At 39.3% G+C, this 11,601-nt stretch overlaps 1 protein-coding gene across 3 annotated transcripts in view; it reads right to left on the minus strand.

The window, feature by feature from the left end:
• dennd1a (DENN/MADD domain containing 1A) overlaps window positions 1-9,660 on the minus strand; it is a 15,386-nt gene extending 5,726 nt beyond the window's left edge. For 2 of the 3 annotated variants that reach the window (XM_029168502.3, XM_029168500.3), the window contains exons 1-14: window positions 9,480-9,650; window positions 6,656-6,720; window positions 4,453-4,496; window positions 4,081-4,130; window positions 3,496-3,615; window positions 3,208-3,277; window positions 2,560-2,640; window positions 2,191-2,244; window positions 1,321-1,431; window positions 1,053-1,153; window positions 698-743; window positions 476-577; window positions 198-323; window positions 11-112 (exon numbers count right to left, since the gene is read on the minus strand). In XM_029168502.3, the coding sequence (XP_029024335.1) occupies window positions 11-112; window positions 198-323; window positions 476-577; window positions 698-743; window positions 1,053-1,153; window positions 1,321-1,431; window positions 2,191-2,244; window positions 2,560-2,640; window positions 3,208-3,277; window positions 3,496-3,615; window positions 4,081-4,130; window positions 4,453-4,496; window positions 6,656-6,720; window positions 9,480-9,496 (1,089 nt within the window). In that variant the 5' untranslated portion in view covers window positions 9,497-9,650. Of the gene's footprint in view, window positions 1-10; window positions 113-197; window positions 324-475; window positions 578-697; window positions 744-1,052; window positions 1,154-1,320; window positions 1,432-2,190; window positions 2,245-2,559; window positions 2,641-3,207; window positions 3,278-3,495; window positions 3,616-4,080; window positions 4,131-4,452; window positions 4,497-6,655; window positions 6,721-9,479 lie in introns of all 3 variants that reach the window. The other variant, XR_008696242.1, reaches the window with a different exon arrangement.
• Window positions 9,661-11,601: the final 1,941 nt, after the last annotated feature.

Raw genomic sequence — 11,601 nt, forward strand, 5'->3', positions numbered from 1 at the left:
GTGTGTGCACCTGCTTGAAGAGCTGCAGCTGAATGGCATTCTGAAGGAACTGTTTCATGGCACTGGAACGATGGCTCACAAAGGTGTCCTCATTAAACGTTATTGGCTCTCCCTAATAAGAATAAGAAAAAAAAAAACACAAACTGTCAGAATACTGTAAATACAACCGTTTCTGGCTAACGACGGCACGCACTGACCGATTCGATCTGCAGGGCATTTCTGTAACTGCCGAACAGAGCCACCTGACTCCTGAGAAAGGCTCGAGCCACACCATCCCCTGTTGTTGTGGAAACCTTCTTCAAACGATTCTTCAAAGATGAAACCTGTGTGACAACAGGGCGCAAACGGTAGTCAGTTTTATTTAGATGGCTCTAATTTACAACAAAGGTAACAGGATGTCTCACACTATGTTTACTGTAATTCAGCCAAGAAACTAAATCTAAGACACAAACTGGACAGTGCAGCAGTTCCTCACCACATCATTAGGCAGGTTTTGAAGGTCGTCATGCGGCGTCTCTATGGTGTTTGTATCCACATTCAGGACCACCACATCATCCAGAGCCATTACTCGGACTTTCTAAAATGGAGAACCAACCCAAAATATATTAGCAGAGTGAACTGAAACAACTGATGAGGAAAAATGGGTAAAAACATGTTGAATCTTGAATGACACAGTATCGGAAGAGTATAGGCCTACCTCCATTAGGCTGGAATGCACTCCAATGAGGTAGGGCATTGGGGCACTGAAAGAAAGATTTAGTCACGATGACAGCATTTACAGATGCATCTCCACGAATTATCATCAAATCATCATAAATCATCAAAACCTTGTTTCTGTAAATACATTTTTAAAAAGTCAAACTCATTACACAGATTCAGTACACACACACGCGCACATACACACTATAATTCAATTTAGTCCTCATCCTAACATCCTGTAAAAACACAGACATGAATCCTGTAATTAACAATGACAGCTTGTGGCTGCCATGTGTGTTGAAAGTAGCATATGTACAAAAACCTATTAGGGTGGTGACAGCCAGCAAACTCACCAGCAGTAGTCCAGTAAGTGTTGAGGAAGGACAGGAATGTAAACATGTTGCCAGTGCATTGGATACAGCATGGCTGCAGACCCATGGACGCAAGCTGTTAACTGTGAACAAGAATACACAATAAAAACCCGATTAACATTAGGTGCTGCGCATGTCTAGGTCTTAGGTAGTTAAATTAATATCCTGAGCTAAAGGTTTCTATTAAAAACATTTTAAAGTCATTTTCAAATAAAGAAGAAAAGCAAACCAGGAGGTGGACTCTACTTACAGTGCTTAGTTTGCTACAGCAGATCAGGATTCGACGTTCATAAAGCATACTAGCGTACAGATGAAGCATGTTATTGACATCTACTGCTACAAAGTACTCGGTTAGATTTCTCTGCAAGAGTCAAAAACAATAAGAGATAAACACAAAGGAAAGTTAGTTGTTTAGGTTAGGACCAGTAGACCATGATTAAAAATAAATGGTGAATTTACTGACACTCATCCTATAGAGTCTCTACTAAACATTTTTCTAGGTCAAAAAAGTTTGTGGAATCTACTCTCATCTCCTCCAACTTCTTTAAAATGTGTCAGTTGTGCATTATAGCCAAGAGTCTGTGTCAGAAACTCACTAAATCTAACTTCAATAACCAAGAGTCAAAGAGTGGGGTTAAAATATCCAAGCCAGATTATTTTTGAAGGTTTTAAAAAGCTACCAAAGTGTCTGTAAAAAAGGAGGAATTTTCTTTTGCTGTGTTTAGTTTTGGACTTGAAAATGGAACATAGAACCACAATACCCCCCTCACAGTCATTTTGCGATTTTAAATAAAATTACACTTCCCACAAGACATGCTCCTCTATAGAATCTACAATGTTAAATGGTGGCACTTACTCTGCATCCAATGAAAAATTAAATCTCTAACTGAGCATGTACAAATGTTCAATCATCTTGTTTGTAGACAAAAATGTGATTGTAATTGAATGTTCTTTACAGCACTGGCCATACATTTAAACTGAAACTACTCATGTTGTAAAGAACATTCAAGTCCAATATATGTACACAGGTTAGACTATAATGTACTAATAAGTTCATTATTTTATCACTGATAAAGGGTAAAGGGTAAAGCAAAATCAAAGTAATAATGTGAACGCTCACATTCTCAGGTATGCTGGGGAGTTCCCCTGTGTCAGGCACAGTGAAGAAGGAATGCTGGAGGAAACAGAACACAGTGAAATGTAAATAAGAAAAAAGGAAGCCTTGTAGATCAATTATAAATATTTTTTTATGAAGACAGAGGTTGTGTGGGGCATTACGTGTATCTGGTTACCCACGTTAGGTATTGGGGGATAGTGTCTGTGTAATCATAAATTGCTGATCTAGGAACACCTGAATGCAACTGTCCCTCAGTTCACTGCCACTATGATTTCATATATGTCCTGTCACACCCCAACTATCAGCAGCATTATTTTCTTTGGAAGGTTCTGATTACATTCAGGTGGATGTGATGGCTGCAGTCAGACTCACGATGCCAAGATGAACAGGGACGCCAGGCTCAGGAATAGGGAGCTCATGCAGTGATACCAGAAGCTCCTGCCATTGACTTTCCTGAAACATGTGAGAGCAATAACTGAGAAAGTCTCCAACAAATATATTATATATTTCCCACATTCAATAAGATCTTATCCTCATCAAAGTCCAACATATCAGCAACATTACTTCTAAGCTGATAAAAGCCAACAATCATGAAATTTTATGTTTTATTAACATGAAACCATTGTTTATAATGGATTGAACCACATTTGGCAACAATATTCTCAAGCTGTGGCTGTGAATTAGACCTGCACAATGTCCAGGAGGACTTTCCAACCATTCTTTCTTACAGAAATTAAGCCCCCCAAATTGTTAGGGTGTTGGGTTTGAAGGGCTCTAAACACAAACGTAAACCTACTACAGAATGTCTGTGGAGACACGTGGTCTGTCCATTGGAGTGAATCAGCCAGAGTCTAGAGCTCTCATCAGTAGAGATGACGCAAAACAATCTCAACAGAATCATACACACCAGCTGTCTGAGCTAAAGCAGAAGATTGGTTCAACACTGCTCCTAAATGTTGTGCAGGTCCAATCGACAACTGACACAGAACGAGGTCAGTCATACAGTACATCTTTATTTACCTGGCCTTTGATGGTGTAATCTGCAAGGATATTAAGCAGCTTATAGAAGACTTCAAACCAGGGCAGGTAGCTGAGGAAACACACACATTAAAGCTTAGCATCACACTGTGACTTTAGGGCCTTTTGTAAAATTTACATTTTCTAAACTAGGGGCCAAAATCTAGGAAAAATCTAAAAAAAAAAAATGTAATATCACTAACCCATTTCTAAATTTTAGTTTTAATCCTAAACAGCACTTGTTAATTGGACAACCCAAAATTAAACATAAGGTGGAACCCTCACACTCACCTGAGAATGCAGTAACATGTGTGTGCGCCTGATGACAGACGACAGAAGCCAAATCTCTGTTTGCTTTCAATGTCAGTCAACACAAATGTGAAGTTTTGTCCAACCTGACTGACTGTGAGGCTGAGGATGGAGAGAGTGGTTTAAATGCAGAGAAAGAGAAAGGGGCAGAACATCAGTGGCATCCTTTGTCCTGTACAGCAGGGCCTGAATTTCAGGTGAAGGTCAAGATTGATTCTAATATTCGCAGAATATTCAGACCTTGTGTACTTGTGGTTTTTCTGTTTACAGACCTTGGACCGATGCTCAGTAACCTACACACAACATCACTAAGCTATCGGCTCTGACAAACTGCTCAAACACGCACCACTCAATCGTCCCTCACTCAACATACATGTAAACAACAATGAGCTCCACTACTTCTATAACACAACTGTGTTTTTTACAACACTACACATTTCAATATTCAGAGGACCCGTTTGCTATGTCGGAGCTTCTCTCTACTCAAAGTGAAAGGCAAATATGATGCTTATAGTAAATTAGTGGATAATCCCTGCACGTCAAAACCTGTCTGCATGTATACTGTACCTTTCCATGTTGAAGGGAAAGCAGAACTTCGGAACAGTTTGAAGAGTTTCCTATGGGAAACAAATGAAGGATAATCGGTTTCTCATCTATCGAGTTAGATGAGAAACGTGATTTCTCTGCTAGGTATTCATGTTACCAGCTTTCTAATCTGCTTCCTACGAGTCAGGGGCTACATGCTGACAGTGTGTTACTATCAACACAAAGATTATTGCAAGTAGCAATGAAGCATTTAACATAGATTAGTTCATATATTTGGTAGGAACAGAAAAAGTCAGATCTCTGACTAAAACTGGTGTTTGGGGGTGTGCACATAAAACTATGAAAACATTAAGACATATCACAGGTCAGTACTGTATAATATGCCCTTCAAACCTTGTCTGTGTAGTCTTCAGGGAACTGCCTTCTCACCTCCGGCCCTGTTATAAATGATAGCATTGAAAACATTGAGTACAAATAAAGTCAAAGTTCATATCAAATCAAATAGACAAAAAAAAATACTCAACTTAACATCCTATACATGTGATCTGATCTAATTCTAATTAAATTAAATTAATTAAATCTAATTAATATATCATCTAATTAAATCATAAATCTAAATAAACCTCAACCTAATAAACCAATGTTTGAGTCAATGTTCTAATGAGGAAAGCTCTATTCCTTACGTCACCAGAACTACTGCCAGGACAGAGATGTACAATAGAATGTAAGCAGCAGTTACTGTAGAGAAACTGGCTGGGTTTTAACATTAGAAAACAAAAAGGGTGAATTCCCTGTGAGTCCAAATGAACCCTGATGATTTTACCCGATCATTGGCTTCCTGGTCCAAAGCTCATTTACCCTCTTCTTCTGGGACAAAACAACATCCTAACCAACTCTGCCACCATGCCGCTGGAGAGCTCTGACCAAGTGCAAAAGGAAGTAGCGGGAGCATACACCATGCATTAATTCATTACTGAAATTAATGCATTGTGTTACTGGAAGCAATGCATTAATGCATTATATTACTGAATACCCTCAAACAAGGTCATCCAGTAATGAGCAGTCCCACATTCTTACTATCAGAGGTCCTCCCTGCAGCTCAACGTGGGTAATTAAAGACTCAGTCATCATCTGAACAGCAAATCCTCATAAAAGACGCATCATTTCCCACCATTATACTACTATAGGCTGATTAATGCTATACCTTGCTTATATGCAACTCCTGGATGTGTTTATGACCATGCATACTAGTAAACATGAAATAACTAACTTGATATGCCAAACACTGACATGTCCTTCTCAATATTTCTTTGGTTTAAATCATGAAATCACACAGCCATTTGAAAGGACTTATGAACGTACAGGATACAAGCAGTCAGAAAGGAATCGAGCAGAGAAAGCGCTGAATGGAGGATTGCACACACGAATGTGGCATCTTTACAATCGAACAGGAAATAATAAGAGGCACAAGACTTCAACAGGAAGGCTTTCTTAGAAATAAAGCCTACGTCTCTCCTTAGTAAACAGGAAATTAGTCACATACCAAAGATTAAAAAAAGACACAGATTACAGATTACAATCTTTTCCTCAATGACTTGATTTGATGTTTTGATATAATCAACAAAGTCTACTTATGACACCAATATATATTTATACTTTTTATGTATATATCTTATGCTATTTTACTTGCAATTTTACAGTTTGTGTTTGCATTTAGCACATGTCTTCAATGACACAATATAGTTTACTGAGCATATTATCTTTTGAAATGTAATCACTGATTGCCTTACTTACTCTTCCTCTACAATGTTGACAGCATTACTAAAGACTTTATATTTAATTTCCTTAGGACTACAAACACAAAAAAGTTAGGGGGAAGAATGGTGAGCCAGATGCAGCATCGGCTCAGACCACATTTGTTGCTGCTGCACCTGTGTCTGATCTTCAGTTTGACACAAATAGGTCAAACCCAGAAACACCTCGCACTAAAAAGGTTCAGTGGTATCAGTCACATCTAGTCCCTCTTGCTGCACCACCAAAGCTATGTCCACCAAAAACTTTCTCCTAACTTCGCTGTCAGCCACAGTTGCTTCAGTCGATGCTGAGTCACACAATGCAGCAGTTAAACCACCATGTTGTGTTGCCTTCACGAGCTGTGGGAACCGAGGCCATTTATGACTTTGAGATTTTACACTAGCCCCACCGGCTTGAGTGGCTGCTGTGAACAAAATGGCCAGCAAAAACAAAGTTAGACATTTAGCAAGCTTTTTTAAGAAATTCGACTCATAAAAGCTCCAACCCACTAATAACTGCAGTTTAAGATTACAGTGTGGTCTAGTGAGTCAGCTGCTCTCTTTTAGCAACTGGCCAGGAACTGATTACTCAAGAGCGGTGAAGACAAGGAGAACTGGTGTATTAATAAGAAATGGCCAAACCTAGATCAGTATTGCAATTTGAAAACAAGCCAGAGCTGCATGTAGGCCACAACTCGTCATTCTTCCTCACAGCAACAGTGTTTGTTATTATTTATCGATCTATAACTTTAAGGCTGAAATGTTCATTGCTCACAGCTGGTGCAGTGTGTTCACAGACTTACCAGGACTGTTCGTGCCTGGATACGCTACCTCCAAATACATCTCAAAAGTGGAGTCTGGACTTTCCCTGTAAGACAAAAAGACAGTTGACCAATGTGGCTTTTTTGTATTTTAGAAATTCAGACAGTCAAATAAAATATTTATAATTAATCTGCAACAAAGGCTCTATACAGCCATTCACATCAGAAGAAATTGCCATAAAAGTAACACAGGCCTTAGCTGCAAAATACTAGTATATGCACATGAAACAGAGTATTTTTTATTTCCCCTAACACTGAAAAGCCATAAACGACAGCCTGGCCATGAGGATGTTTAATGCTCCTCTTTTCCTGTCAGAGGGTGACAGTCGACATCTAAATGTTTTTTGACACAGATTTAAATACAGTGAAAGTGATGAAGGGACATGACATATGAGTTTAGAGGCCTTGAAGTGTGCAGACTGTGGAGAACATTGCAAGTGAACTTTTCCGCAAAGGCTGAATGATTTTAGGGCTTTGTCACTTGCACACACTAAATGCTTTTTGGACTTTAAGCTTTGTATCATTTTTCTTTTAAATCTTGCAGACGTCAGCAGTTGTTGACGAAGTAAATGTGTGACACTGGGTCCTTCAGAAATTATGAGTAATTGCCGTTTTGCTGAGTTTCAACTCTTACGTGAAATTGTTACTTCCTTGTTAGTAGAGGCTTAAATGTGTTTAGAGAATCGGACTCCTGAGGGTTTCAACTTTTGAACAAAGTGGATGTCATTGGTTACAGTACATATAGGCTGGGGCAGTTCCCATGTGTGTCCTATGGAGAGGATGGTGAAAAGGTGGTGGTAGTAAAACTGACATTTCATAACCATTTGAGTTCTAATAGAGCTGAAAACATAAAATAAGATTAATGATACACCATCAATCTAGAGCTAAAAGAAATCTCTGTAGACATGGAACCCTGCTCTGGGAGCCAGTCAGCTCACTAAAGGAGAAGAAGCCTGAGCCTGGGTAGGGCTGGCTTGCAACTTCCCATCTCAGAGAAGAGAAGGTGGTTTCTCCGTGCCTTCGGGTTGGGGACAGATCTCTCAAACTTTCGATTGTGCATATGGGCCAAACAAGGAGAAAGAAGCCAGACAGACCAAATGAATTGTGAGCATTTGGAAACTGTCTGAAGAGGAAGTTTACACTCCCACATCCGGGAGAGGTCCAGTTGTATCCTGAGGAAGGCTGGACATATTGAGTGTGAGTGGATCATGTTCTCCATGTGCACAGGTTTGACTGAAAGGCCTCTGGGACTATTGAGTTGACTCCCCTTCTAGGTAAGAGACACCTAATGGGACTCAGACTTGAGGAATCAGACTGATCGTTAACAGCGATGTGTGGAGACTGGGACCTTGCTCCTGGTCTGGACAGCTGGTTTGGTGTTCCCTTTGTTTAAAATCAGACCATCAATACCTTAGCTGTTTCTACTGTGTAGTTGCAACAACATTGTATTTTACAGAAGTCACCAAGATAGATTTGTTTGCATTAATTTTAGAAATGACACTTAATAATATTTAATCCAGGTGTTTCACTAATATTGTAAGTGTCTGACCAGTCAATGTCCTCTCAGCACCACAGCTCTGCATAGATGCTTTTCAAGAGATCTGGACCCCACTAACCCAAGTAGGTTGTAGTTAACAACAACAACAACAACAACAACAACAACAAAAACAACAACAACAACAACAACAACAACAACAACAACAACAACAACAGCTTCCTATTGCTCTCTACGAATTGATTTGTATCTAAAATGTTGTTAGGTCTAGGTCTCCTACAGTGTATATATATATAACCAAACTATTATTCAAATATTTACCATTAATTAGTTCTGTTTTGCTTGGTGGTTTACAGACTATCAACACTTTCTGCTGTTGCTTTTAGCAGAAAAATAAATACCAAAATGTTCAATGGGTTTAGTTTCTTGTAATTATTTATACTGTTACTACAGAAATCCAGCAAAATACTCAAAGATGTCAAGTTTGAACCACTCAAAAGTTTAGAAATGTTTCCATTTAATTATATTCTGTCTAAAATATATATTTATAATTCACTGTGTGCATAGGAAGCATTAACTGATTTCTTAGACTGATTCATGTTTAAAGACAGAACTGAGAGCCTATGAATCTAGTGTTCCCCATTCTCCTTAGTACGCTTGGGTTCTTTAGGGTTCACTTGTAGTCTGTCACACCACAGTCTGCTAGATAATGACAGTTACCTCTGATCAACAACAAATCTGATTCATCACATTTGTCCCAAAAATGTTATAAGCCACGCATAGCAGTCCATAATCGCCTCACTGACCACGAGGCACAGAATTCTTACTTTATTGTGTCAATGTAATGATTCGCATGTGACAACAATCTTCCTGCAATTCCAAAAAGTCAAAACGTAGCAAAGCTCCACGACTAAACCACAGCACCAAGTTAGTTTAACAAAATAATGATAGTTAGCTAATAGTCGTAGCTTCAATATTTAAACTACGAATTAGCAAACAGAGGGACACATTTATACTCTGCGCTAGATACAAACACCCGGTTGTATTTATATTATGGCATTTGTGACGCTCTAAACCCTAGTGAAAACGCTAGTCGCTTCTTTACTATCAAACCACACAATGATGACAAACGTTTAAAAACACCCTGCCTTTCAAACGGTCCACGACAGAGGAGAGACGCTGGTGTTTGGAGTTTTGTGTCGCAACATGCTCACTTCTACTGTATTTTCCCCACTGACTCGCTGGAGCCGCGCTAACAGAACCAGCGGGCTGCCGACAGCCTCCGTTACGGCAGCACAGAGCCGTGCTCACCTGATTCTGGAGCCCATCCTCGGTTCTATCTCCCCGCCGGAGCAGGACAACAGATAGCAGTTCGCAAACGCGTCTGTCCGCCGCCGTTTTCGGATGCTAGCTTGTCACTCAGAGATATAACAACACCATGGTCCGTTTACAAGCGTAGATCACGCTCTGCCGCGCTAGGAACTCTGGGACGTGTAGTTGTGCTGTAGGAGACTCGTAACTGGGAAAGGTTTATATAAACTACAGCGCCCATAATACACGTGGTGGGCTACGACAGGGTCTCGTGTTAAGTAGACAGCCAATGTGGTACAGTAGATATTCATATTTCGTTGTACATGTCATGTTTTATGATTAAGAACCTATTATCATTTTCCGTATACTGTCTTATTGTTTTTTATATTATTATTATTAATATAATTATTAATTTATTATTTTAGCACAGTATCAAGAATCAGTAACATTACCCTCATTGACTCAATGTCTGTCTTGGTGGGAAACACCCAGGCCAGAGTGTCTATAACAATTTGCTTTAGAACAACAAGTAACAAGTAGGAGTGTGAATAGTCTGTGCTGTTCACTATTTGGTATTTTGGTGAGGAAATATATGTATATAAAACAATTACAATAGAATGTAAAACAAGTACAAACAGACACAACAAAGTAAAAATAAAGCAAAATGACCTTGAAAGGAAAATGCATAAAATAACTGCCTTATGTCTAGTTTGTCTATGGATAAGATAAGAGATAAGAAAAACCTGTAATAGTCACACAGGGGGAAAATACACAGCAGTACAGGACAGAAGAATACAACAACATAATCAAAAACAGTTAAAAAGACACTTTGTGACACTTTGTGTTGGCAGCGTACAACGCGGTACAGTACAATAACGTGAGTATGAGGTCATTGGAAGGGCTATTGCACAATAAATATAAATCTTTTTGCCCGTTTTGCACAAATGTTGCACAAGAAATTGTTTCACATTGTGTAAATGTAGAATATGTATATATATATATATATATATAATGCAGAGGGTTTGCACAAATATTGTACAGAGGAGATTACTATGTAACTACTGATGCAGTGGGTGAGTGAATGTAGTAGGAGGTAGTTAACAGTTCTGATTGTACAGTATGATAGCAGCAGGTAGCAAAGATCTGCGGAATCTCTCCTTCACACAGCGAGGGTGGATCAGTCTGTCACTGCTCCAGAGCAGACAGCGAGTCCTCCAGTCAGTCAGTGTCCTGGTCCATGATCGATGTGAGTTTAGCCAGGACCCTTTTCTCACCCACCTCCTGCACCGTGTCCAGAGTGCAGCCCAGGGCAGAGCCAGTCTCTTCCTGTTCCTGGCCGGATCTGCTTTTGTATAATTCTATATAGCACCAATTTGAAAAAGTTTCTATTCACAGTAAGTACGGTTTGTTACATTACACAAATCAAAACACATTCCACTAGAGTAAGCTTTCATTGAAAAACAAAACAATAACTTCAACTAAATCATCATTATGATGAGGAGAAACTCCAGAAGAACCAGGCTCAATGTGGGCAAACATCTGTCTTGATGAAGAGAAAAGAACAGGAGACAAAAGAACAATACGAACAAGAAGCAACAACAGAACATAAGCAGTCAGACTCTGGCTGCAGCATTTTGAATTAACTGGAGACCTTTTATTGGAACGAATGATGAGTAGGGAGTCTCAGTAGTCCATCAGAGAGGGAACAAATGCGTGGATTAGCAGCAATTTGACATGTATAGATTGAAAATGATTTGACCAAGCACAGAACCCTGGGGAACCCCAAAGGTGATTTTGTCTGAATGGAGAATTTTTCATTAACATGAACAAACTGGAATGTGTTTAATTTAAAGAATATTTTCAGTTATACAGTACTTATACAGCCGTTGGTTATTATTTTATAAAACCATTGCATGGTTTTGAGTAACATGAGTCCAAGCTTTATTGTACCTGTTAACTAAAAGTAGTAAACGAATTAGAGTCAAAAGCACAGCAAAAATGCAAGGCGCCTACCTATGTTTGTAACCAAGTAGTGCTTAAGATAATGTACTCCGTTACATCCCACCAAAGGAAGACAGACGTAGTCCCACCTCACGCGCAGAGATCTGTGACGTTTGACCTA

Source organism: Betta splendens, chromosome 12 (assembly GCF_900634795.4).
Source record: "Betta splendens chromosome 12, fBetSpl5.4, whole genome shotgun sequence".
Taxonomy (NCBI): Eukaryota; Metazoa; Chordata; class Actinopteri; order Anabantiformes; family Osphronemidae; genus Betta; species Betta splendens.